This window comes from Mesoplodon densirostris, chromosome 18 (genome assembly GCF_025265405.1).
Source record: "Mesoplodon densirostris isolate mMesDen1 chromosome 18, mMesDen1 primary haplotype, whole genome shotgun sequence".
Lineage (NCBI taxonomy): Eukaryota > Metazoa > Chordata > Mammalia > Artiodactyla > Ziphiidae > Mesoplodon > Mesoplodon densirostris.
This window is the reverse complement of record NC_082678.1, coordinates 49,053,136-49,079,659: the sequence shown is the minus strand read 5'-3', so window position 1 is coordinate 49,079,659 and position 26,524 is coordinate 49,053,136. Positions and strand designations below refer to the sequence as shown.

Genomic DNA, 26,524 nt, shown 5'->3' with positions numbered 1-26,524 from the left:
GATTTAAGCCCATGTCCCTGACCCCAAAGCCAGTGCTCTTAACCACCAGACACTACAGTCCCTCCCTGGAGCCCCACCCTCACCCCCACAGCTGCATGGGTGCAGGCTGGGCCCTGGGCTGACTCCCAGGCGGGGGTGGGTGTACCATCTCCCTCAGACGCGGCAGCTGGTGAAGGACGGCTTCCTGGTGGAAGTGTCAGAGGGCTCCCGGAAGCTGCGGCATGTCTTCCTCTTCACAGACGTCCTACTGTGTGCCAAGCTAAAGAAGACATCAGCGGGGTGAGTGTGCAGGATGGGGGGCGGGAGTGCAGCTAGACCCTGCCCGCTGTGGAGCCCCTCAGCAACCTGGGGCAGTCTGCACTTTTTCCCCTTTCTAAAAACATATTAATTAATTTTATTTTACTTCATAGCCTTTTTCTAAAAATAAATCATGGTTTTAATTGTAAAGATAATGCAACCAGATTACGGAAAAAAAAAACAAAAAACCGTCACCCACCTGAACATAAGCATCAGTCTCCTGCTGCTGTATTTCCTTCCAGTTTTTAAAAATGTTCTTATGTTTTTTCGTATACTTGTAATCAGAGTGAATACCCAATCTGGGGCTCTGCTTTTTCCATTTCACGTCATAAGCATTTTCCCTGTTGCTGCCTAATCTTCATAATCATCATTTTACTTTCTTGCGTGATGTTACAAGTGGATATGCCATAATTTACTTAAGCATTCTCCTTTTATTAGACATCTCTAAATTTTTGCTAACTGCAATTCAGTGAATATTCATTAAATCTGCTGGTATCATTTATTGAGTGGTTATGCCATGCCAGGTGCCACGACAAGTGCTTTGAATATATTATTTCTAATCTCCCCAGTGACTCCGCAAAGTAGGTATTATTATCCCCATCTCACAGATGAGAGAAAAGGCTTAGAATAAAGTTAAATAAGTTGCCCAAGGTCGCACAACTGAAGTGGAGGAGATGGGATTTGAACCTTAATCTGACTTGAAAGCTTCTTTCCAGCTCCATCACTATACCCAGTGATATGGGTGTCTCTGTGTCATGAGCAGAAAAGCTTATTCAGTATTCACTCCCATATTCTTCCACCTGTATTTCCTTATCATCTACGGTGCGCCAGGGAAGACAAGCCATACGCTCAGTGTTGCAGGGAGGTGCAAACCAAGTCCTGGGGGAAGTGAGAGAAGGAGAGGTTATTATGAGTTTCAAGAGAGGGGATGACTCCCTGGAACTAGATGACATTTGAGATGATTCTAAAGCGGAGGTGACAGTCATAAGTATACGTACCTCTGCCTTAAGTCCTTTGCCCAAGGCAGACATTACTAGTGGACCATGGCGCCATTTCTCGTTAGACTTGGATGTGGCTTTTTTTTTTTTTAAGGTACATCCTCAGAGATTACTTCTTTTTTACTCCTTTTTTTTTTTTGCGTTACGCGGGCCTCTCACTGTTGTGGCCTCTCCCGTTGCGGAGCACAGGCTCCGGACGCACAGGCTCAGCGGCCATGGCTCAGGGGCCCAGCTGCTCCGCGGCATGTGGGATCTTCCCAGACCGGGGCACGAACCCGTGTCCCCTGCATCGGCAGGCGGACTCTCAACCACTGCACCACCAGGGAAGCCCTTACTCCTTTTTTAAAAAAAAATAAATTTATTTATTTATTTTTGGCTGTGTTGGGTCTTCATTGCTGTGTGCGGGCTCTCACTAGTTGCGGCAAGTGGGGGCTACTCTTTGTTGTGGTGCGTGGGCTTCTCATTGTGGTGGCTTCTCATTGCGGTGGCTTCTCTTGTTGCGGAACATGGGCTCTAGGCACATGGGCTTCAGTAGTTGTGGCTCGCGGGCTCTAGAGAGCAGGCTCGGTAGTTGTGGCTCACAGGCTTAGTTGCTCCACGGCATGTGGGATCTTCCCGGACCAGGGCTCGAACCCGTGTCCCCTGCATTGGCAGGCGGATTCTTAACCACTGCACCACCAGGGAAGTCCCTTGGCTGTGGCTTTATAATCCTCAACTCAGTATCCCATGTGACCTCTATTGATAAAAGTTGGCATTCAAAATAGCATCTGTATTCTATCTCTAGCCTAGAAGATAATGAATATAAGCTAAGTATAGATAGGCTAGAAGGGAAGGAAGAGTGTGGGATGGGGAACAGGAAAGCATGAGACCACTCTTGCTCATACCCTGGAGGTTTGGGCTATTTAAGAACATCAGTTGTTCTGGGCCCGAAGAATGACAGGCCCAAGGTCCAGAGCCCTTACTGCTGCCTGACCCTAGAACCCAACTCTCATTATTCCACGAGTGTTTCCTGATTAGGCTCCTCAAGGAGGGGGATCATTCTTGCCTGTGATGAGTTCTTAGTAAATCCCTTTCAGGTGGTGTTTGGTTCCAGCAATTCAGGCCTGAAGATCCAAATTCCTCTCTGGCTCACATCTCCCTCTGACTTGTTTGCAGGAAGCACCAGCAATATGACTGCAAATGGTACATCCCCCTGGCTGACCTAGTGTTTCCATCCCCTGAGGAGTCTGAGGCCAGTCCCCAGGTGCACCCCTTCCCAGACCATGAGCTGGAGGACATGAAAATGAAGATCTCTGCCCTTAAGAGTGAAATCCAGAAGGAGGTAAGCAGAGCCTGGCATCAGCTGGGGCAGGGAAGTTGGCCATTTTTATTGGGGCCCTTTGAACTGGGTGTGCCAGGGAGGTGGAGGGAGGGGAAGTGGTAAGGTTTGGGAGTCTGACAAGGGAGGCAGGATATAAGAGTGGGAGGCCTTTCTTTATAGTCTTCAAGATACATTTATGTGCCCAGGGAAAGACTCTAACCATAGCAGATTAGCACAGAGCATATGGAGGGTGGACCAAGGAGTCAGTGCTCAGAATTCAGTGGGGTGAATTGTGGGACGTTTCCTGGGGAACAGTGTATGCCAAACACTGCAGAATAGGAAAGCAAGAGAAGAAAAAGTCCTTCTTAAGGGAAAGCAAGGTGTATGCAAGAGAAAGGACCTGGGAGGCCCCTCAGAAATGCACAGATCAAGTCAGCAAATAAATAACAGAGGGGGCCTTGAATATCACTTGATCTAAAAATGCACAGAAGCTTGTGTCCTGACAGAGAACGGAGATTCTGTCAAACACACATGGAACATTCACAGACATTTATCATGTATTAGGCTGCATAGGAAATCTCAAATTGAAACAAAAAAATGATAGTGTACTGGTCATGTTCACAAACTACAGTGCAGTAAAATTAGAAATTAACAACTAGAATATAGTTAAATATATGCCTGGGAAGTTAAAACTTTCAAGATAAAGAGGAAATCAAAATGGAAACTGCAAACTGTTTAGACCTGCATGAAAATGAGAGCACTCCTTATCAAAACCCATGGGATGTAACCAAAGTGCTCTTTAGAGGACAATGGATAGCCTTAAATTCATGTATTTGAATGTGGCTAGAGGAAAGCACCTTACAGGCAGAGCCTTACGCATGAATGGAAGGAAGAGCGTGGAGGGGCTTGGTTGGTTGGCCTGGTCTCTCCTCTTCACCCATCCAGGCTCGGCCTTAGGCCTAACCTCACCTGATGACCCTTCCCTGATGTCTCCCTGCTACAGTCTGGGTTGGGTGCCCAGCTTCCTGGTTCCAGACGTTTACCTCTTTGCTTGGCTTTTTGGTACTGAATTAAAATTGCATGCTCTGCTTTCTCTTTTCCCCACTAGAATTTCAGCTCTAGTGAGGGGGCTGTTTTCTTCAGTCCTATGCCCTAGTACTTAGCACGTAATAAATAGGTGCTTTGGGAACAATTGTTGAGAAATACATGACCAAATGGCCTCTAAGGATTCTTTAAACCTAGATATCTCTCTTTGAACAGGGGAGAGGAAGGCCATAGTAATAACCCCAGGGATGTTGGTTCAGGGGAATGTCCTAGGGCTGAGGGTCAGACTGCGGGTGCACCTACCCAGAGGGAGCCCCCTGACAAGCACAGGTGTCCTCCTCCTGAACAGCCAGGCTCACCCTGCCTCGTTGGAGCCTGTTTCCCCATCAGGCTCTGTCCAGCATCCCCACTTCAGGGGGCATCCTGCATGCATGTTTCTCACCCGGTCCTGGGAGCAGCAGACTTTGTGCCCTCTGTCCTTCCCCAGGTGTGCGGACATGACCTTCTGCTTAGTTGAATCCATGCTTACACACCTCTACTGGCTGCTGGCTGCAGGGGTGTGCCAGATGCCTCACAGACCTCCTTATCCAGTGGAGAATGAAGACATTCCTGTGTGTGACCACAGCATGTGACACAACATGATAAGAGTCACTGGAGAGGCACAGTGTTGTTCTCTCTGAGTCACAAAAGAAGCAGCAATTTATTCTTTAATAATATTTTTTAAACACAATTTTTTTCTAATCACCAATGTAATATTAGCTTATTATAACAAGAAATGCTCACAATATCAAAGTGTATAGAGTAGAACTGATCATCACCCCCCCATTATCACCAGTTTGAGGTGTATTCTTCTAGACTCTTCTATGCTTATACGTGTGTGTATATATGTATTTTTTAATGAAATTAGACTACACGTGCTGTTTTGCAATTTAATCTATCAGATCCTTTTTAACAGCTGCATCCTCTTCTGTTGCTCGACTACATGACAACGTATTTGAGTCTTTAGCTTGTTTCTCGTTCTTTAATCTGCGCTCCTATTTCCCCCCGATAGATTCCCTACAAGTGGGATGTCTGGGGCAGAGGGCTTGTGCATTTCATTACCAGACTTACCTCTGAAAAGTTTGCATCCGATCATGTTCTCCCCAGCATTGTGTCACAGTCACTGTTCCCCCACACTGTCACAGCACCAGCTGTGAGCAGTTGTCACAATTTTGCCAGTCTAGTGGGTAAAAAAAAATGCTGCAGAGATGCATGCTAACTGTGGAGCTTGAGGATGGCATTGGAACAGAGATATGAAACATGATAGCAGTTAATAAAAGGAAAGGGATCCTTTATAAAATATAAGCTTGAAAAACTGGAGGAGAAGGGAACACTGGCTGAGAGGGGGAACAGCTTGTTAGAGAACAGGGATGATAATAGCATGATGCTGGGGTGGAGGGTGCAGGGGGCGTGTGACGGGACATCGGCTGGACGTGGAAGCTGGAACCCAGCCAGGGGAGGTCCTGTGTGCCAGGCCAGAGGTGGGGTCTTTATGCTGAAAGGTGTCTGCGGTTTTTAAGCAGGGTGTCTCAGTGGTACCCTGGATTTAATTTATGGAGATGACTGAGTGACACCTCAGAGATGCTGATGCCACTGGAAGATTTTTATTACTTATATTTATTTTATTACTTATACTTTCCAAGGGAAGAGGGCGTGCCACGTGGGAGAGCACGAGGTTCGGTCTAGAGGCAGAAGGAGCGTGGGGAGTGCGTGGCCCAGAGCCTGGATTGTGGTTTCCACAGGAAACAACTTAGGACTGGCTAGTTTGAATAAGGCAGCAGGCTCCGGGCTAGAGTAGTGGTGTCTAGTTGCCCTGGGTTATCTAGGGCAGAGGAAATACTGCATTGTGTGTGAGTTCGTTAAAGGAGATGGTTGGAGGTGTGGACTCAAGATTGATTGGTCTGCACACGAGAGATGCACTCACAGAGGAGTCATTTACTAGCTTAGGATTTAGCATGTCCTGGGAGGAGCAGTTTTCTCTGTGGCTGGCTAGGTCCCCAAGACATCAAATCATCATAAAATATAGAAAAGGGAAAAAAATGATGAATACACAGGGGAATGTTGTACCTAGAGCTACTGGGTGAGAAGTGGAGTCTGAGTGTGAAGAGAACCGTCTGTGCCCTCTGTCCCCTGCAGAAAGCCAACAAAGGACAGAGCCGGGCCATCGAGCGCCTGAAAAAGAAGATGTTTGAGAATGAGTTCTTGCTGCTGCTCAATTCCCCCACAATCCCATTTCGGATCCACAATCGGAATGGAAAGGTCAGAAGGGTGGGGATGGAACAGAGACAGTTCCCTTCCTCGGTCCGGGGCTGCCCACTCTCTATAGCTCCTGGCCCTGACCCGTGGGAATCAGGGACTCAGGCCCCCAATTCCCAAGGAAGCTGCTGTGGCTCCAGCCCTGGACTCCCTCTCCCTGCTGGTGGGGAGCCAGTGCCCTCTGCTGGCCATCACTGGCACTGCCACTCCTGTCACCAGGCTTCCTAGGAGGAAAGCCTTCCTCCCAGCTGCCCTTCTCCAAGCCTAGGGGTACCTGGGTGCAAAGGAGCTTCACTGTGGGCCCCAGGATCCAGAAATGTCCTTGGCGTGACTCTGGTCATCCTACTGAATTCTCTTCTCCTTTCTACAGAGCTACCTGTTCCTACTGTCCTCAGACTATGAGAGGTCAGAGTGGAGAGAAGCAATTCAGAAACTACAGAAGAAAGGTAAAGCCCTGCCCCAACTACGCTACCCTGATGGTGTCCATGGCAACAATGGGCCTTTTGCATTTCCAAGCACATTCATGTCCAAAGTCTCGTTTAGCCCTCACTCTGTAAAGTGCCAGGGCTGGTGGCACTTAATTGACGTTACTGATCAATTGAGACCCAAAGAATTTAGGTGATTTGCTTAAGGCATACGGTGAATTAGCAGTAGGACTGACCCACAGCCCAGGGTTGTCCAGCTCTCTGTCTCTTGCTCTTGTTGTCTTGTACACACATTCATGAACCTCTCTAGTTAGACCCTCCAATTCTTACCCCTCCGGCAGCACCCATGACTATCCGCAGCTGAATGTCTACTCTCCCTCCCTGCCAGTGACCCACTCTGCCCCTAGAGCTCAGCTTTTTTCCTGCAGTAGCCCCCAAGGAAGAGCAGTAGGTCCTAGTGGACCTGTGGTGACATTCCCCTCTCTCTTGTCTCCTCCTACAGATCTCCAGGCCTTTGTCCTGAGCTCAGTGGAGCTCCAGGTGCTCACGGGATCCTGTTTCAAACTTAGGACTGTACACAACATTCCTGTCACCAGCAATAAAGACGGTAAGATCTGGAACCCGAGGTTACTCAAATCAGCAGGTCCAAGCCCCCAGGGCATTGCTGGGGCCTTGCACAAAGACCTAGCCAGACACTCAGCTACAAATGGCTGATCTCTGCTCTGCTGGGCTGGGAAGACTCAGTTGCCAGGTACACAGAGAGTTTGAATAGGGGTTGTTCTCTGCTGAGTCTCCAGATAGCCCCAACTACTCCCTGACCACCTCTGGCTGGAGAGAAGATCTGGCGCCCTGGTGCACTGGGATTGTGTTGTTAATATGTTCCTGAGGTCGTCACCAGTTCATGGAGCAGGGTGGTGGTGGAGGGGAAGTGTAGGTGGATGAGAGGAGTGTACGAGAAATACGGCTGAAAGTTTCCGGGGATCAGATCTTAGAAGGCCTTGAATGCCAAGCAAGGAAGTATATTGTTCAAGCTGAGGAGCCTGTGGGAGGTTCTGGAGCAGGGGAGGGGTTTGAAGGCAAGTTGTCCTCCACAGTGGGGGTCCTCTGCCCCGTATGTCCCAAAGAGGAGGCAGAGCTGGACCTTCTCTTTGCTTGGCACAGAGTGACTTAACATTGGTTAATTTCAAATTTGGAAGGCTAAGCTGAGTCGGGCAGCCAGGGGATAGGCAGGATTCATGAGGGAGGGAAAGTGCCCCGCGGGAAATGGGACGAAGTCCCTGGCCCAGGAGGAAGGTGTGGACTGGCCACCCAGGCGGAGTGGAGGGAGAAAGGAGCATTGGCTCACATTCCAGGACGCAGTGGACTGTGGACGCTTCTTCATCTGGCCACCAGGTGGTGCTGTCGGACCAAGGCACAGACTGTCTCACGCCCTTTCTGCATCCAACCAGCCTGGGGTGAGGAGGGCAAGAAGCAGGTCTCTCTCATCACCCCCTTCCCTGGGGGCTTTTCTCTCTTGCAGACGACGAGTCTCCAGGACTCTATGGCTTCCTCCATGTCATCGTCCACTCTGCCAAGGGGTTTAAACAGTCAGCCAGTAAGTACCCCTGACCACCAGCCCCAGGAAGAGGCTGGGTGGGCCATTGTTTATCCTTTCACAGAAAGTCTCTGTGGACCCATTGCATAGGGCCTCCCACTGCTCACCTGCTCTGCTCTTGTCTGCCCAGGCTGGGGCCTTGCCAGCTCCTTTGAGATGTGGGGCATTCCCCCAAAGGCCAGGAACCAGCTCCTCTTGGCAGGGGATCATCCCTGCCCTTTGTCTCCATGGTCTGCTCTTCCCCAAGCCCTTCCCCACCCCCAGGTATCAGAAATACGGGGCTCCAATCCCACATCTGCCGATTACAAGCTGTGTGACCTTGGGCAAGTCTCTTAACCTCTCTGAGCCTCAGCTTTTTTCTCCATAAAAGGCAATCGTGCTTGTTAATATGGACCTAAGAGCAGGCTTAAATATGACCTGTATGTGTAGTGCCAGCACACTGCCACACACACTTCTTTTTCCTTCTAAATCACCATCTACTACATCAGTGCAGTTCTTAGTATTTCACAAAATACAGTTCCATTTTAATCTAATTTTTCTCCCTGTAGGAATTTGTGAGTCAGTTAGACAGCTAATAGTTTCTCCCCATTTGCCAGATGAGAAAACTGAGTCACAGAGACATAAAAGGACTTAACATCACGTAGGATCAGAAACGCAGGGCTCCTGACTCCTCTCACTCCCTCTTTTCCCCTCTGGCGGATGAGATCTGCCCTTTGCCTCTCTCCCTGCAGTGCACCACGGAGAGGTTATGCCGTTGGCTCGCAAATAGTCATTTAATAAACATTCACTGTGAAGCCTGAGTTCCTGCAGTAAATCTGCCTCCCCTCTCTGTGTTCCCATCACCCCAGGGCAGCACCTGTCATACAGTTTTGTCACTTAAAATTTGCCCCTCCTGCTGTGAGTTCGTAGAGAGCAGAAACCCCATCTCCTTCATCCTTGGATGAACAGGAGCTCAGAAATGCTGAACAAAATAGTTTATTTCCAGACGCCTACTGTGTGCCTCGGTCCCTTACTCGATGCTGGAGAAAATGCCAACGTGGCCAGCGAGTGGATAGTGCTTGACACGTTCAAAGCATTTTCAGGTGTGTTACCTGCTCTGATTCTCCTGGCACCCCTCTGACGTCACTGATGCCATTCCCACTTGGCACACAAAGAGGCTGAGGCCCAGCAGGCTCCAGGGACTTTCCCAGGTGGCCCAGTAGGGCACACAGGTGGTGGCATCCAATCCGTGTCTTCTGACACTGAAGCCCGCGTTTTTGCCTCTAGAGCAGCCCTTCTCTCAGTACGGCCAGGACCACTGCTCTCATCACTCCAGGCTGTGCTGGTGGTACATGCAACAGCTTCCAGGACCCTCCCCACACCCACAGAATCCCCTGGCAAGGGGGTGGCCCAGGAATATTCCTGGTCCGTCAGCTCCTTGGGGCTGTGGCACACACCCAAGTCTGCAGCCCACTGAGCTGGACCAGGGCCCTCCCACCTCCTGGTGCCCAGATGTCTCATGCTTACTGTCTCTGCGTCCTTTTGGCTGGGATGGGCCTCAGGGAGCAGGCCCATTGGGGTGGGGCATCCCACTCCCCCAGAGCAGGGGTTTTACCTCTCAAACGGGGTCAGGGTGCTCAGACATGGGGTGAGGTGCTGCTACAGGGTCTCCCCTCACCTCCAGACAGTCCTCACCTTCTCCTTCCACCGGCCCCCTGACCCACTCAGACATTCATTCTGACTCGGGGAGTTAAGCCTTGTGAATCTTCAGCCTGGCTTCTTGTCACAGTAAACTCGTTACGTTAGGCCTAGGGTGCAGGCACCATCATCATTCCTGACTTACAGATGAGAGCAGTAAGGCACAGCGGGTAGGTGGTTTGTGCAGGGCTGGGATTTGACCTGGACAGTCTGACTGCAAAGCCCTTCCTTTTATCCCAGGAACTATCCCCTGGCCCCTGACAAAGGGTTCACTCATAGCAGAATCAATTAAGGGGCACTTCACGCCCCTCCATCTCTCAGCCGCCCAGACGCGTCTCTGCTCTGATGGAAGCCAGGGTGCGTTAGGCCTTCTGCATTATTCGCCTGTTTACCTGCGCCCACAGCCTGTTGTGCTCGGAAACCCAGTTACATCTAGTCTCTGTCACACCCAGTTAGAGACGACTCAGGGATGGCTATACCCGCTCTCCCCTCTGTAGGAAAGCCCTTCTGATGGAGGATGGCCCAGCTGGGCAGTTCCTTGGGCCTGGGAGGGGCATTTATGTCCATCCGCTGACCTCTGCCCCTGGCTTCATGATTCACACTGCAGAGGATTGGCTGTAGTACCCCAAAGCCACCCTCCAACACACACCATTACCCTGGGAAACAACCTTGGCACCACCCATGGAGGGGAAGACTGCCAGGGCCTGAGCCCGGGAGGGAGTGTGTGGATTTGAAGACCGCCCATAGGGATGCTGGGGGGACCGATCCCCCTTTCCCTCCCGGGTTCCTGAGCCTCTGGCCTCACTTGATGTGTCTCTGCCTGTCCCCCCGCAGACCTGTACTGTACCCTGGAGGTGGATTCCTTTGGCTACTTTGTGAGCAAAGCCAAAACCAGGGTGTTCCGGGATACAACAGAGCCCAAGTGGGACGAGGTGAGTGGAGGGGCTGGTGTCCCCATGGGGACCCCTGGGCTTGTCCCCCACCGTGCCCATCCCACTCCTGGTGCTCATGTTCTGTTGGCTGGTCCAGGACAGCCAAGCCTGCTGTTGGGCCAGCTCTAACCCTCTGACCCCTCTGCCTTCCCCTCCCTGCTCATCTGGCTCTGATCTTGGGTTTGTATCTAGACATGGCATTACAGCTCAAGCCCTAAACTCCACTTCCTCAGTGATCTGGAGGTCTCTGGATCTCTAGAGAATGAGGACGCTGCTCCAGCCCTCACGATGTGGTCCTCACAGGCCCACCTCACCCCCTCTCACCCTTGCAATGGTGGGGTGGGAAGCCACTGGGAAGCCAGGTCAGCTTTGGAGGTTCAGGACCCTGTCCCATCTTTCCCTAGGAGTTCGAGATTGAGCTGGAGGGGTCTCAGTCCCTGAGGATCCTGTGCTACGAGAAGTGCTATGACAAGACCAAGGTCAACAAGGACAACAACGAGATCGTGGACAAGATCATGGGCAAAGGGCAGATCCAGGTGAGAGGCAGGCACAGCCAGGGCACCAAGGCAAGGCTCGGGGAGCTGTCAGGAGGTGGTGCCAGTGGGGAAGGCGTCCTTCTCCTCCACCTTCTTGGTCAGGGTGATTGGCCTTTTGTGACTTGGGTTCAAAGCTGTTCTGAGAAGCGTTCCCCGAGGTGGTTTTTCTCCCCTGCTGGAGATGGTGTCTTATTCTAGCCCCAGAAGCCTACGTGTGCCTGGTTCCTTGGGCTTCCACATCTGGTGCCAGTGGATCATCCACACTCCTGCAGGACGGACTACAAGGATGACATTACCTTTGTTTTCACATCCCATCTTTAGCCTACTAGTGGCTTTTTCCAGGAACACTGTGTTAAGAAGGATTCTGAGGCTGTATCCATGAGAGCTGTGTTGGCTTAGCCCTGTCTGCCATGGGAGGAGTGAGACCCCAAGCATTTGCCACTGGACTGGAAGGGCTTAGGATCCAACTGAGTTGCTGGGGGCTGGTCTCTGACCTGTTGCTACGGTTGCTGGGCTTTACTCACCTGTGCCAGGAGTTCACTGGCTTAGGGTGGGTCCTGTGGTATGAGCAGGGGCAGGTCCTGAGTCAGGGTAAGAGTATATATGCCTCAGCTACGTTTTTCGGTACCTTACAAATGTACAGAGGGAAAAGGGCTTTGTTTGCAGCCTGTGTCTTTGGAAGTTCTGCCAGTTTTGAAGATAGCTGCTATTCACTTACCTGTCAAGGGGATGTAGGCTTGGGGGGGGTGCCGTTCAGTGTGGAGCTATCCACATTCCATCTGGCACCTTGTATGGCCTCGTGCTTTTGACACAAGTAGCCTGCTTTGGGTGTGGATTCTCTGACCGTGCAATCAAAGGAAATGGTAACTGACACCCTGGCGTTAAGCCATGGGCCTTGGGTACTCTAGGTTTCTTTTTTCTTTTTCTTTTTTTTTAAAAATTAATTAATTATTTTTTTAAACGTCTTTACTGGAGTATAATTGCTTCACAATGGTGTGTTAGTTTCTGCTTTATAACAAAGTGAATCAGCTATACATATACATATAGGCTGCTTAACAATTGCCCCAGGTGTGATCTGGGTGCGGCGAGCAGAATGATGCTTTTTCGCAGGAAGCATTTGTTCTCTGATGCACTGTTGAGGCTGCAGAGTTTGGTACCTGACTCTTGGCTGGGTGTCCTTGGTGGCAGTGTCCCCTTGGGGGACTTGCGTGCGCCCCCCCCCCGCCGACCCTGTCTCAGGCTCCTGTGTTTGAACAAGGGAGATGGCACCATTCAGCAGGGGCCCAGCCATCTGCCTCATGTCACCCCATGTCATGTTAAGAGCACATCCCTTCTTAATGCTGGGGACCTGCACCTCACTCTTCAGCACCGTCGCCAGGGAGATAGTGCTGCCAGGCAACCACGAGCTGGTCCTTCATTATTTAGGAAATGGGAGCTGAAGGGAGCGAGCTCTAGATTCAGTCCCGGGAAGCTACTTCCTGCAGGGATGAGGACTGGGAGCCCCACCTCCACATCCCTGGGCCGGCCTGTCCAGCCTCGGGAGATGCCCAGCCAAGAAGCATAACCGGTGGCCACACCCCCGGGTCATTTAGCGGCTGCAGAATGGAAGAGTTTAAAAGGGTGTCCTGGGCTTCCCTGGTGGCGCAGTGGTTGAGAGTCCGCCTGCCGATGCAGGGGACACGGGTTCGTGCCCTGGTCCGGGAGGATCCCACATGCCGCGGAGCGGCTGGGCCCGCGAGCCATGGCCGCTGAGCCTGCACGTCCGGAGCCTGTGCTCTGCAACGGGAGAGGCCACAACAGTGAGAGGCCCGCGTACAGCAAAAAAAAAAAAAAAAAAAAAAAAGGGTGTCCTGGGCAGCCAGCTCAGTAAGCACCGTGGGCGCCAACCCCCCAGAACCCGGATTCCAGGGCTCGAAGGCATTGTCCCCACCTGGACTCGCAGCCCTGTTGCTTCCCTCCTTCTCACCGCTGTCAGCTGCACGGGCCCCAGGGGAAACACACCATAAATCTTACATCTTGGAGACAGGAGCAGATGGAGGCGGTGGGGGGAGGGGAGGAAGCCAGGTTATGTTTGGCAAAGCAGAAAGCACAGTCTGGTAAGGAAAATGTTTCTGTGTTTAAGCTTCGAGGAATGTTAAATGCCTGGGAGTTGATATTAAAAGAAACACAAACCTTCCTGCTGCCAGCTGACCTGGGCCTGTGAGCCTCCAGTTCAGAGACAGCGTCCTCTGGAGGGCTGTGAAGTTTCCCAGCCCTCAACTCCCCAAGGCCCAGGCCTTGTCCTCAGATGTGGAGCTGTCTTGCCCTCCTTCCTGTGGATCAGAGGGCGGGCTGTCCCCACCAGGGGTGTGCCATGCCTTGTAAAGTCCTCTTACCCTGGGGCTACCCTCGGAGCCACCCAGGATGACCGGGCTGGGTTGGAGAGACTGCACTGAACCCCACGGAGCCACAGATCGGTCTGTTCCCACAGCTCACTCCCACCTCCCTGAGCACCTCGTGTCCAAGGAAGGGAATTGGCACCAGCCTCTGGCCCTCGGTCCTGCTCCCCTTCAGCAGGCGCCGAGGATGGAGCTAAAGGTGGCCTCACAGTAGGGCCCAGTCCTTGGGGATGTTCAGGTGGCCTGAAAGAAAGGCAAGGGGAGAAGGCCAGTCCTGCTGCTCCCACGTCTAAGCCGATCCTCCCTCAGCTCATCTAGAGAACAGCGAGGGATCCCATCTCCTAAGCTCCAGGCATTTGCTCCAAAATGAGCCTCCCTCTCTGGGTTGGCCTCATGTGGCAATGGGGGCAGGGACCCTGGAGCGACAGACCGGGGGGTGAGGAAGGGGCAGCATTTAGTGACAGACAGATGGCAGCGCTAATCGCCAACATGTGTGTCCAGCGCTTGTGCTCTTGGAGGCCCGTTCCCAAATGTTCTCATGAGATCCTTGCAACAGCTCTGTGAGGAAAAGGATGGTCATATCCACCCTATTTTATAGATGAGGACACTGAGGCCCTGGTGCCTCCGCTGACGGTGAGCAAGGAAGGCCCTGCTCTCTCCTCTGTGCTGTGTCTCCATGGCCCAGGCCTTCATCGGGGAATGCCCCAGCCTGGGTGAAGGGCACCGCATGGCTAGTGGCCTGGAGAAGGAGCTGGGGTGATTTCCCAGCCCTGCATCCCTCTCCAGCCTTTGTCTGGAGTCCTCTTAGCTCCCGGCAGGGGATGTTTCTGCCTGGCTACCTGGAAGGAAGCAGAATGAGTGTGCGTGGCAAAGAGTCAGGGGAGGGGGACTTCCTCTGCTTCTACAGTGTGCCCCTTACAGACTGGCTGCTCTGAGGTGCAGGGGCCTGGCCTCAAGGAATCTACTGTCAGATTGGAAAGACAGGAGTATCGATATATGGCAAGCCACTAGGGAACAAGGCAAGGTGCCAATAACGATGCTGGAGATGGTGGTGATGCTGTGGCTGCTGATGGTGGGGGTGGGGGTGGGGTGGGGGTGGGGTGGGGGTGGTCACATCAGAGAGCTTTCCGTGCTAATGCTCACAGCTGTTACCCCAGGGGATCTTCACAGTACCCTGCAGGGTAGGAAAGTTATCACAGTTTTTTTTTTTTTTTACAACTTTATTGGAGTATAATTGCTTCACAATGGTGTATTAGTTTCTGCTTTATAACAAAGTGAATCAGCTATACATATACATCTGTTCCCATATCCCTTCCCTCTTGCGTCTCCCTCCCTCCCACCCCTCCAGGTGGTCACAAAGCACCAAGCTGATCTCCCTGTGCTATGTGGCTGCTTCCCACTAGCTAATCTACCTTACATTTGGTAGTGTATATATGTCCATGCCTCTCTCTCGCTTTGTCACAGCTTACCCTTCCCCCTCCCCATATCCTCAAGTCCATTCTCAAGTAGGTCTGTGCCTTTATTCCTGTTTTACCCCTACGTTTTTCATGACATTTTTTTTCTTAAATTCCATATATATGTGTTAGCATACAGTATTTGTCTTTCTCTTTCTGACTTACTTCACTCTGTATGACAGACTCTAGGTCTATCCACCTCATTACAAATAGCTCAATTTCATTTCTTGTTACGGCTGAGTAATATTCCATTGTATATATGTGCCACATCTTCTTTATCCATTCATCCGATGATGGACACTTAGGTTGTTTCCATCTCCGGGCTATTGTACATAGGGCTGCAATGAACATTTTGGTACATGACTCTTTTTGAATTATGGTTTTCTCAGGGTATATGCCCAGTAGTGGGATTGCTGGGTCATATGGTAGTTCTATTTGTAGTTTTTTAAGGAACCTCCATACCGTTCTCCATAGTGGCTGTACCAATTCACATTCCCACCAGCAGTGCAAGAGTGTTCCCTTTTCTCCACACCCTCTCCAGCACGAAAGGGTTAAGGAACCTGCCCAAGGCCAGGCATCCGGTAGGAGAGCCAGGTGTCTCCAGAGCCCCTGCCTTGCCCTCTCCAGGGCAAGCCTCCCACGGTTCCCCGCATAATGAGATGGAAACTTGTGCTGCAGGAATTCAAAGGAGAGATCATTGTGGGCTGGAGTTAGGGAGGCTTCCAGGAGGAGGTGGAGTGAGGGATTTGAGAGCACTGGGTTTTTTAAATTCCAAAAGCAGTGTTTATATTAGAAAGAGAATTGCAATAATAATAATGAGACTTGAAACATAATCACTGACCATCCCTACTCCCACTCCTCTGAAACAGCCATCTTATTTTGTGCCTTTTCCCTTCCTCAGGTATACAGATTTTTATATGGTTTTAATGATGGTGCGTATTTTGTCTTTTTTTTTCTATTTTCAAGTAGCATTACCATAAACCCCCTTTTTTCTAGGTCTGAATGTAGTCTTTATAATTACCTTTTTTGTTACATTGTCAAAAGTACTTTATAAAAATCATTTACATAATGGCCAGCACATTAATTGCCATTTTAAGGCTCTGCTATTCTAGCAAGTTGGGCAGGCTCTGGATCAGCAGAAAGCAGTGGGGTGAGCATTCTGGGGGAAGGGCCCACGTGACCCAGAGCAGGGAGGGAGGCAGGAATGCACAGGGAGTGTCCCAGGAAATTAAGGAGCCCGCCTGCCCTGAGCTGGAGGGGTTGTGAGCAGTGCAAGTAAGAGGGAGGTTGAAGGAATGAATGAAAGAAGAGGGATCAGTAAGGTTATAGCCAGAAGGAATCCTGGAGGGCATTTCATCCAATCCTGTTTTGAGGGGAGAAGGAAACAGACCAGAAAGGGTGAGTGACATAGCCACAGTCACACAGCTCATTAGTGGTTGAGCAAAGCCTCCAGATTCAGGATCTTGATCCCAGTTTGGTGGTGCTTGGTCAGCTGCTGGGCAAATGAGTGAACGGGGCAGGGGGATACCTGGATGTCAGCCTATGACTCTTAGGGGTCAGCCCTTTGTCACTGCAAAGTTAGTAGAAGATCCCACCAGCTTGGTGCATTTCTGAGCCCTCCCTTCCCTCCCCAGACCTCCAGCTTCTCCATGCAGGCCACCCCCACTGTCTGCTTCCTCCTTGCTACCCCACCCCTGCCCAGCCCAGGAACCCCTCAGCCAGGAGGCCCCCCCTTCCTCTGCCTTGGCTCCCTGGCCCTAGGAGACTCCTGTATGTTTATGCCAGTCTATTTCCAACCATGCTGCTCCAGGCTCCAGATGTGCTGTCCCCAACTGGGACCTACTCCCTGGCTGATTAGCATATTCCCAGGATCCAGCCCTTGTTGACTGGCTGGGCCAGAGGGGAGAGTTCTCCCTGAGGACTTCACAGCTCAGTTCCTGCCACTGACTTCAGACCAGAGAGGGGTCTGAGACCTAGGGTCCGCTTCATGCCCCTGCTCCCCCACTTCCCAGCTCAGCCACAAGCCTGGGGACGGGCCCCCAACCTTCAGCCCTGTTCCCCCTGGTGGGACACAGCTACACTTTCCTGTGAGCCTGCTAGGGGTGGTCCCCTGGGGCATAAGAGAGCTCAAGACCCTGGGTGAGCTGGGGCAGGGTTCCAGGCCAAGAAGGAAGCTCTAGCTGTCCTAATGCCTGGAGTGGTGACTCCCTCCACCCCATTCCCCCATTGCAACATTTAGGGCCTTTGGGAGCCTCGCCCTTTGTCCTCTTCCCATCTGGAGCCTGGAGCCTGTGTCTAAAGGGGAAAGGAGGGTGATTTCTTTGACATTCTTGACGTGGCCACTTGGAAGCTTGTGAGAGGTCAGAGCTATTAGAAATGACACTCAGAAGGAGGTCATGAAGGCCAGTCCCCTGCCTTCAGGAGTTGGGTGTGTTCTCAGAGCCCAGATTGGTACATCTGACAAAATCTAGACCTTCTTATATTTTTGTTCAACTGTGGTAAAATATATATACCATGAAATTTACCATTTTCATGATTTTTAGGTTTGCAATTCAGAGGTATTAATTAAGGACATTCACATTGTTGTGCAACCGTCGCCACCATCCATCTCCAGAACCTTTCATCTTCCCAAGCGGAACCTCCATACCCATGAAACAGTAACTTTCCATTCCTCCTCCCCCAGCCCCTGGCAACCAGCATTCTACTTTCTATGAATTTGACGATTTCTGGGTACCTCGTGTAAGTGGAATCCTGCAATACTTATCCTTTTGTGATTAGCTTACTTCACTTAGCACAGTGTCTTAAGGTTCATCTATGTTGTATGGCAGCGTGTGTCAGAATTTCCTTCCTTTTTAAGGCTGCATAACATTATATGTATAGACCACATTTTGTTTATCCATTCATCCATCAATGGACATTTGGGTTGTTTCCGCCTTAGACTTTCAGACTTTCTGACTTTTTTTTTTTTTTTTTTTTTTTTTTTTTGCGGTACGCGGGCCTCTCACTGTTGTGGCCTCTCCTGTTGCGGAGCACAGGCTCCAGACGCGCAGGCTCAGCGGCCATGGCTCACGGGCCCAGCCGCTCTGCGGCATGTGGGATCTTCCTGGACCAGGGCACGAACCCGTGTCCCCTGCATCGGCAGGCGGACTCTCAACCACTGTGCCACCAGGGAAGCCCCCAGACTTTCTTACTTTTAAGTGAGGAGAAGAGCATGGTCTCTGAGGATGAAGATTTCTTTAGCCTCCTTCCCTCCAGACCCAGGGTTACCGCACCCCCTCCCCCACCCCTGGTTGCTCATGTCTCTCCAGCTGTAAAAGGAGATCAGGCCCCCCAAACCCCCAGGACACAAATGGTCACCATTGGCCTCTTTTTAAGATTTTATTTTATTTATTTATTTATTTATTTATTTAATTTATTTTTGGCTGAGTTGGGTCTTTGTTGCTATGCGCGGGCTTTCTCTAGTTGTGGCAAGCGGGGCCTACTCTTCGTTGAGGTGCGTGGGCTTCTCATTGCGGTGGCTTCTCTTGTTGCAGAGCACGGGCTCTAGGCGCACGGGCTTCAGCAGTTGTGGCTCGTGGGCTCCAGAGCACAGGCTCAGTAGTTGTAGCGCACAGGCTTAGTTGTTTCACAGCATGTGGGATCTTCCCGGACAGGGCTCCAACCCGTGTCCCCTGCCATGGCAGGTGGATTCTTAACCACTGCGCCACCAGGGAGGCCCTAGCCTCTTCTTTTTTTAATCAATATTTTTTTATTGAAGTATAGTTGATTTACAATGTTGTGTTAATTTCTGCTATACAGCAAATTGATTCAGTTATACATATATACACATTCTTTTTTAAATATTTTTTTCCATTGTGGTTTATCACAGGATATTGAGTATCGTTCTCTATGTTATACAGTAGGACCTTGTTGTTTATCCATTCTACATATAAAAGCTTACATCTGTCACCATTAGCCTCTTCTAGTTGAAGAAAACAGCTGCCCCCCGCTGGCTTTCTCTCCCCCGGGTTAGGCATCCCTGTCTCCTTGGCCCTCCTTTGCTAACTTGTTTGTCTTCCCCTCGGTCAGTGGTTTAGATAGATTGAGTGTAGAGTGCATTACCCTGATAGTGTAGGAAGAACACTGGGCTGAGGGTGGGAAAATGCATCCAGGTCCCTTGATCTTTGGAGGCCTCAGTTTCTTCATCTATTAAATGGGGACAGTTACCCCCACTCTGCCTCTATCACAGGCTTGTTGTGAGGCTCAAAGGATGGAATGTCCCTGAAAGAGCTGGTCAGTGCATATCCACGCTTTCACTAGTTTATTCCCACATTTCTGTTTGTTGAACTCCCTCTAAGTGGCAGGCACTGTGTGGTGGATGCAAAGAATGAACAGGACCTCCCCGTGTAGTGAAGAGAACAGAGGAGAATTGCGATCATTCAGTCAATGTTGAAGAGGTTTTGAGGCCAGACAGATCTGGGCTTCAGTCTAGCTTTCTCCATTCATTAGTTGGGAGAACAGGTTACTTTACCTCTCTGAGCCTCAGTTTCCTCATCTGTAAAATGGGCTGTAAAGAGAACAGAAGGGGAAAGTCTGTGAGGGCCTTGGCACAGGACCTGGCACAAGGCCTGTCCTTGTCTAGTGATGACAGCCCTTTGCCCAAGCCGGCAGGTCCAGGTGCACTGTCCTCCGCCTTCCTGCAGGGATTCTGGGTGTAGCTTGTCAAGCAAACCCCCTTCCCAAAGGCTGTCACCTGCAAGTGGCCCCTGTGTTTGGGCCTTAGGCTGGCTCAGGCCACGTCTGTTTTCTTATGCTGTTGGAGTCAGACCAGCTTTGATGAACCAACCTCAGAGTGGGCAGGAGGTCAAGGTTGGGGCCTCACCACCTCCCAGCCTGAGGTTTCCTGCTGTGCCCCCACCCCGGGCTGAGCAGCTCTGGGCTCATCCCCCTCAGAGCCGCGTTCAGCTCGGCGGCGTGGTACGGTCAGGCCCAGAGTGAGTGATGAGCTGGAAACAAGGGGTCATTGTCAGCAGGAACTACTTCTGGTTTCAATTATTCTGCAGGGCATGAGGAAATTCGGAGTGAGCGCAGGTCAGGAGGCTGCTAGGGCAGGAGTCGAGGGCTCCCCCACCCCACGTCCCTCCCTCTGGCCCCCGAGGTGTCTGTTGTCCCCGTTTGACTCTGCCCAAGGGTCAAGCATCCCAGCTTTACTGCCCTAGAGCTGGGCTCTGAGGCGTTGGCCTGGTTGACCCAGAACCCCTTCCACTTGGGTTCCTCACAGCTGGTACCAGGAGTGCCTGGGTCCCTCCCTGGGTGGAACGACAGGGGACATTACCGGGTGTCCTTAACACCTTCTCCCATGCATCCTTCAGGCCACACTGACCACAGCCAGGCCCTGTTCCCTGAGAGTGGCCGGTTTTGACTCGGATTGGGGGAAGGGCCGCTGTGAGAAAACCTTGCCTGCAGGGAGGCAGCTAGGCAGCTCCCCGTTCCTGCAGTGGCCATGCAGGGTGTGGCTTTCCAGCCTCTCCGCTGGAAGATGGACCCCTCCCCTGCCTTCAGCCTGGGCTGGGTGTGCATGTCCAGGGGAAGCGTCTGCCTCGAGAGTCCGTGTTTTATATCCGTGCTGCCTGCTGCTCTCAGCAGGTCCACGGGGGGCTCTTCCCTTCGCCACCGTCATCACCACTGTGCCAGCCCAGAAGCACACGGACGGGGTGGGACAGGGGCACCGGGACTGTTCCTCTCCCTGCCTCTGACACCACCTCCTCCCAGGGCCCAGGTGACTAGAGCTGTTTCAGACCCGTTCACTGTCCAGTGCCTCACCTGCTGTCCCTCTTCAAGGCAGGTCTGGATGGCTCGGTTGTACTTGGAGAGCAGAGTGGGCAGCGGGATGTGGGAGAGCCAGGGGCAGGATCCTACGAGAGAGCCCGCCCTGCTGTCCAAAGGCCTCCCCAAACTTGTAGGACAACCTCTCTCTTCCGGCCCGCGCTCAGCTACCTCCGTCTCCCGGGTGTTCCTGATCTGGGGAGCCTGGGCTCCGCCCAGGGGGTTCTGGAGACAGGAGGCATTGGGCAGGAAGCAGACGGAGGCACGGGTCTCCTCTGCCTCCTGCCCTGCGTGGGAATGCCCCCTGCTCACCTAGGAGAGGTGAGGGGCAGCAGAGAAGCTGATCTGGAGAGGACCTTGGGAACTGATTCCTTTAGGCCCTGAGAACAATCCCGCCTCTCAACAAACCAAAAGAGGGTGCTCTCCCAGCTCTGGGCCCGGGGGCTCCTAGACTCAGAAGCAGAAGACCCAGGTTTGATCGCAGCTCCACCATCTAACAGCGAGGTGACCTCTCTGAGTGCTCCCCCTCAGACCTGTGCAAGGACCAGGTGAGTCCTCGGAGGTAACAGTGCCTGGCTTACTGCACGCTCCCAGTAACCGCCCACCTCCCTGCTGGCGGAGGCTGCGACTTCAGCCTCCTAGGATGGTCCTGCCTTTGATTTTATTCAAAACCTTTGAGCAAAGGACTTAGTAGGGGAATTGCCAGGGACTCCCTGAGTGAGGGCCGAGGCTGTACGTGAATGCTGATCGGGGGCACCTCACGTGGCTCTCCCCCACTGTGGGCGCTGCACAGCCCACCTCAGCGCCTCACCCAGCCCGGCCTGGCTGTGGCACGAGCCGTGGGGGCAGTGGTGGCTCTTGGTGAGGGTCTGACCCCCAGGTGCCCCCCACTCCCCATGGGCTGGCACAGGGAAAGCGAGGCATAGCCTGCTCACAGCCTTGGAGGCAAGAGCTGAGCTGCACTGGCTTCAGGCCGCAGGTGACCCAGAAAACACCGACTAGACTGACTCCATGCGATAAGCGTTATCCTATTGTAAGGCCACCGAAGGGAACCCACACCAGCAAAGCAGAGGCCCAGAGTTTTCCCAAAGCAGAGAGAAAAGTAGAGATAAAACATGAGCTTCGGATCCAGGACTCTGACCCAAAAGTTTCCTTAAAAAGCCCCTAATCTCCCGACTTCCACATCTACCCACCCTGGAGGGGAGCGAGGACCGATGGCCGTGGTAGAGGAACAGCCGCTCTCAGGGGAACTGTCCTCCTTTAAGCCTCTGTCCTTAAAGGAAGACCGGAGGCTTCAGAGTCTGCGGGGCTTGGGGATTACTGGGGCAACCCGAGGAGGCGCCCCCAAGGCAGGGAGTGCTGGACAAAGGCAGTGTGAGTGGGTGGGTCCTGGAACCCCACTTCAGCCAGGGGTCTCTGCCCCCTGCTTCTGCCGTTAGCTGATTGGGGGCAGGGAGACATTGGCATAAGGTTTCATTTAGAAAGAAAGCGGGGTGTATCCTCTGCTTAAAAAAAATTCACTGCGGACCACTTGTCTCGTCCAAGATCCTGTTTGACAGGTATGGAAACTAAGCCCAGAGAGAGGGAGTGAGTGGCTGCCACAGTGACCAGGCAGGACTCACACCCCGGTTCCGTGGCTCCCAGGAGCTTTCTTCTGTTCATTTGGAGCTCAGAGTTGGGTGGAAAAGAGTTGCTTAATATTAGCAAAAGAGAAAAAAAGCATGGAGGCTCAGCGGACCCTGACCTACTTTCAACCCGCCCTGCCTGAGGCTGTTGTGTTTTCAGTCTGTGGCCTGGGAGGCCCCCTGGAGCGCTCTGACCCCTGGCTGTGCTGGGAGACCCCGGCCATACTGCCTCCGTCCTGGGAGCAGGCAAGCGGCCAAGGGGGTCTGGGTGTCAGTCTGGCTGTGAGTTACATCCATGAGTTGTGTGGGAAGGAATGGATGGATGTGTGTGGGTGTGCCCTACCCACTCCGTCCCTGGTGGGTTTTGTTTTAGGTATACAAGATGTTCCCAAAGGCTCAAGTGGATTTTCCACCCTTTTTCCGTGACCAAATATGCTGTGAGAATTACTAGGAGTTGCCAGGGCCTGTTAGGACATTAGGACAGTCCTGAAGCAGGCAAGCTCTGTGGCTGTCTCCACCTCTCCTAGAGCCACCAAGCACCCTTGAGACACCAGCCTGGGGTGGCCAGGCAGAGTGGAGGGTGAGGCTGTGTGCAGAACAGCCCGTGCTTTGCACTGTCCTATGACTCGGCCAGGCCTTGGGAGACGGGAGGGTCATGGTACACCTTGAGGTTGGGCTGCGGAGCAACTACCTTTGAATCCTGGCTGCCCCCTGTCCCAACATCCTGGAAGCCGCTCCCCATCTCCCTCTCAGGTGGCCATCTAAAGCTACCAGTAACCACTAATCTACAGAGTTGAGGCTCCAGACCTTAGAGACCTGCAACCCCATGCACAGCTGTTAGCAGGCAGGGCCCAGACCCCAGAGTCCTGGCCTGGATGCCTGAAAGAGTCCCCAGTTGCTGGCACTTATCTCCTTGGAGGACGGGTCAGCGGTGGGTTGGCTAGGGCTCGGTTTGGAGTTTCACAGCTCCAAGTGAGCTGTGACCTGTTCAGTGTCCTCCCCACCTGGCATGTGGTGGCTATCTAGTCAGTGATGAATGAATGGGTAAATGAGTGGAAAAGTAGCTTCTAGGCTCAGCTCTGCCATTGGCTACTCAGTGACTTTGAGCAAAGTGTTCCTGTCCCCAGGCCTAATTCAGGCCTGGAACATAGCAGATGCTCAAAAAGTGTGGATGGAAAAACATAAACGGGTCTCACTTTCTCATTCTCTGAAGATCTCTGCCCTTCCGATCCACAGTTTGGGTTAGGATCGGTACAGAACAAGGTGAGAACACACCTTAGGAATGCAGGGACCCCAGGGCCATTCATTTTAAAGGGACTCTCCCGCCCCCCTTTCTCACAGTTTCGCTGCGATGTGCCACCCTCCCTGCCAACTCATACACCCTCTGCGTGGGCCCCAGGCTCCTGGGCACTGCCCGCCCTGCTGGTTCTCTCTCGGGCTGGACTCCGGTGCCTGTCTCTGGGCAGGAACCACCATGGGCTTCCTTTCTGCAGCCCTCCCAGCCTCATGCGCCACCTGCTCTCCACCCACACCCTGCCTCCCAGCTCTGCTGCCCTGGGGCTGAAGGAGCGCACCTGGCTGACCCCGGACCACACCCCTCCCGGTCCTCCTCAGCGCCATCCCAAGCTCCTCTCCGGCTCCAGCTCCTGCACCCAGCCTCTCCGGGTGGCCCTTTGGGGCTCTCCCCTCCCCCTCACTCCCAGGCTGTCCTCCCCGGGGTGCCTGTGGCCTTGGTCTAGCTGGCTGCTCAGAAACCCCCTTTCCTGCCTTCAAGTCACTTGGCTGGAGGACAGGGACAGGGAATCGGGATTCCAGTCTGGGCTGAAGGGAAGATGAAAGTCGTTCCAGTGGGGAAAAGGAGGTCACTCCAGAGAAGTAGCAGCAGCATCCCAAGGTTCTGAGAAAGAAACTTCCTCCTCGTGTTCACAGGCTGGAGGATTTGCCTGGAAGCCGTCCCCATCCCCAGCTGTCACCAAGGCAGCACTGGTGGCAGTCCCTGCCTCTCCTGCCCACACAGCTCAGGCTGCATATATTCCCTGTTGACCTTTTTTTTCTTCAGTGATGCCTCTGCTGATCACTTTAGCCTGATTTTGCCTCAATCATAGCTGTGCTGGGTGGCCGGTCCCAGCCACCCCAGGTATATACCCCTCCCTCGGTGTAACCCAGGGTCCTGCCCCGCACCTCCCTGGGGACGGCCCCTCTCATTCCTTTGGCAGAGAGCCTGGGGAGGGGGTGAGGGAGGATGGGACAGTCTACTAGGAATGTTTTTAATTCCAAAGGCAGCGACATCTGTTCATGTGGGCCTTCCCACCCAGGCTCTGTTTATCCAGACAGGGGGCCCTTGCTCATCCTCAGAGGCCGGTTCTGCCAGGATGGACAGAGGGGAGAGGGGTGCCGTCACTTGCAGGGTGGCCGGGACAGCCTGAGCCTAGCCCACCCAGTGAAGCTGAGGAAGGGTCTGTGGTGGGCTGGAGGGACCAGAACTCAGACGGCTGCTTTTGAGGAACTCACTAGGATCATTTGTCTTGCCCAACCCCGCTGCTGCAGCCTGCTCCTAGACCATTGCTTCCAGGAAGCAGTGAGTCAGGCTTGGGGAAGAGAAGGCAAATCTGTGCTGTCCCTAGAGAGAACCCCCAGCCCACAGGGAGGAAGGAAAGATGAGCATCTCAAGGGAAGAGCCTCCCAACAGCTATCCATCTGCTAAGGCACTTATGTCACCATGGAGACCAGTTGGCCATCTTTCATCCAATCAGAGCTTGCTTTACCCAGACAAGTGTTGAGCCTGGGGTTCCTAAGACAGACAAGTATAAAGCTTTGGGAAGAGGATCTGCACTGCCCCGCTTCTCCCACACACCTGGCGGGGGACGCACCTTACTCAACATCCCCCAAACTGCATCCTGTGGCATGTGACCCAGATAGAGGACAGAGAACCTTAGAAAGCCAGTGAGGGGCCAGTTTTGAAGTTAACAGTTGGCAGTGCCCAGCGCGGACCATGTGTCTGCAGCAGGTGAACGTGGTCAGCAATTATAATGGCATCTTACCGGCCAGTTATACAACCAGCACTTGCCCATTAGCTGAGGGATGCAGAGCAAAGCCAGGGAGGGTGACCTTTTTTCTCTTCTGGCCCATGCCAACCCCTCCTCGAGGAAGCCTTCCCTGAGTCTCTGGCTAGAATTTTCCTCTCCTTTCTCTCGGCTTTCGTGGCACTTGATCTGTGCTGTTCTTGCGGCATAAGACTGGGTTTCTTGAGGGCCAAAACGATGCTTTGTCCATCTGGGTGTGACGTGTGGTAGGTGCACGATTGGTAAATGCCAGATGCGTGAATGCCTTTCTGCCTCCTGTTAAGAGGTGTTTAAGCCTTTGTCTCCTCTCCTCTCTTCGGTTGTCAGCTTTGTCAAGCACAGCCTTTTGATTCATCTTTGTGATTTCCCAGCCCCTATCCAGGGTTGGGCATATAGCCAGGCCCTCAGTCAGTACCTCTTGAATGAAATCACTGGGATGAAGAGGTGAGGACCACAGGAATGGGTGAAGCCTTGGAGGAGGTGGGTTTTGTGCAGCTGGTGGGGGCAGCTGCTGGCCCCTCATGGGGCTGCAGGGAGATTCTCTTCAGAGGTGGCCCCCAGGTGCCCTGGGAGAGCAGGTCAGGGGTGGGTCAAGAAGGGTGGCTCAGGCCCCAGCTGGGCAGGGGACACAGGTGTGTCCCTGCCTTGGTGGGTCTCTTCCCCTCCCACTCAGGGGTTACTGGGAAAACGGTTGTGGCTCTGCCCCGCTTAGCTGCACTGGCTTCGGGCAACTTTAGCTCAGGGAGCAGGAGGTTCTGTGCAGCCTTGGCGGCCCAGCCCTGTCTGCACTGTGCAGAAGCAGGTGTGGAGCATGGAGCCCTAGAAGAGATGGGGCTGGCCCAGCCATCCTGCAGGGACCACCAGAGTCCAGCAGAGTTCCAGGACTCCACGTTCACCTCCAGGCAGAAGGCAGCACAGGACGAGACCCTGCCACACTGGGATATCACAGTGGTGAGGGCCTAGCCAGACCTCTGTTCGTGGCCTGGCCCAGGCTGGTCTGGGCAAGTGGCTTACCTTCTCTGTACCCTTAGTTTCCTCAAATGGAAAAATGGGGATGTGAGGACATACTTCCTAATGTTGGGGGAGCAGTGGAGGGTTAGCG

At 52.8% G+C, this 26,524-nt stretch overlaps 1 protein-coding gene across 3 annotated transcripts in view; it reads left to right on the top strand.

Moving 5' to 3' along the window:
* Window positions 1–26,524, top strand: part of ABR (ABR activator of RhoGEF and GTPase) — a 182,810-nt gene that overhangs the window by 131,883 nt on the left and 24,403 nt on the right. For all 3 annotated transcript variants that reach the window (XM_060082597.1, XM_060082598.1, XM_060082594.1), the window contains 8 exons: window positions 158–279; window positions 2,451–2,616; window positions 5,815–5,937; window positions 6,305–6,380; window positions 6,862–6,966; window positions 7,879–7,953; window positions 10,465–10,562; window positions 10,967–11,098. In XM_060082597.1, the coding sequence (XP_059938580.1) occupies window positions 158–279; window positions 2,451–2,616; window positions 5,815–5,937; window positions 6,305–6,380; window positions 6,862–6,966; window positions 7,879–7,953; window positions 10,465–10,562; window positions 10,967–11,098 (897 nt within the window). The remainder of the gene's footprint in view (window positions 1–157; window positions 280–2,450; window positions 2,617–5,814; window positions 5,938–6,304; window positions 6,381–6,861; window positions 6,967–7,878; window positions 7,954–10,464; window positions 10,563–10,966; window positions 11,099–26,524) is intronic.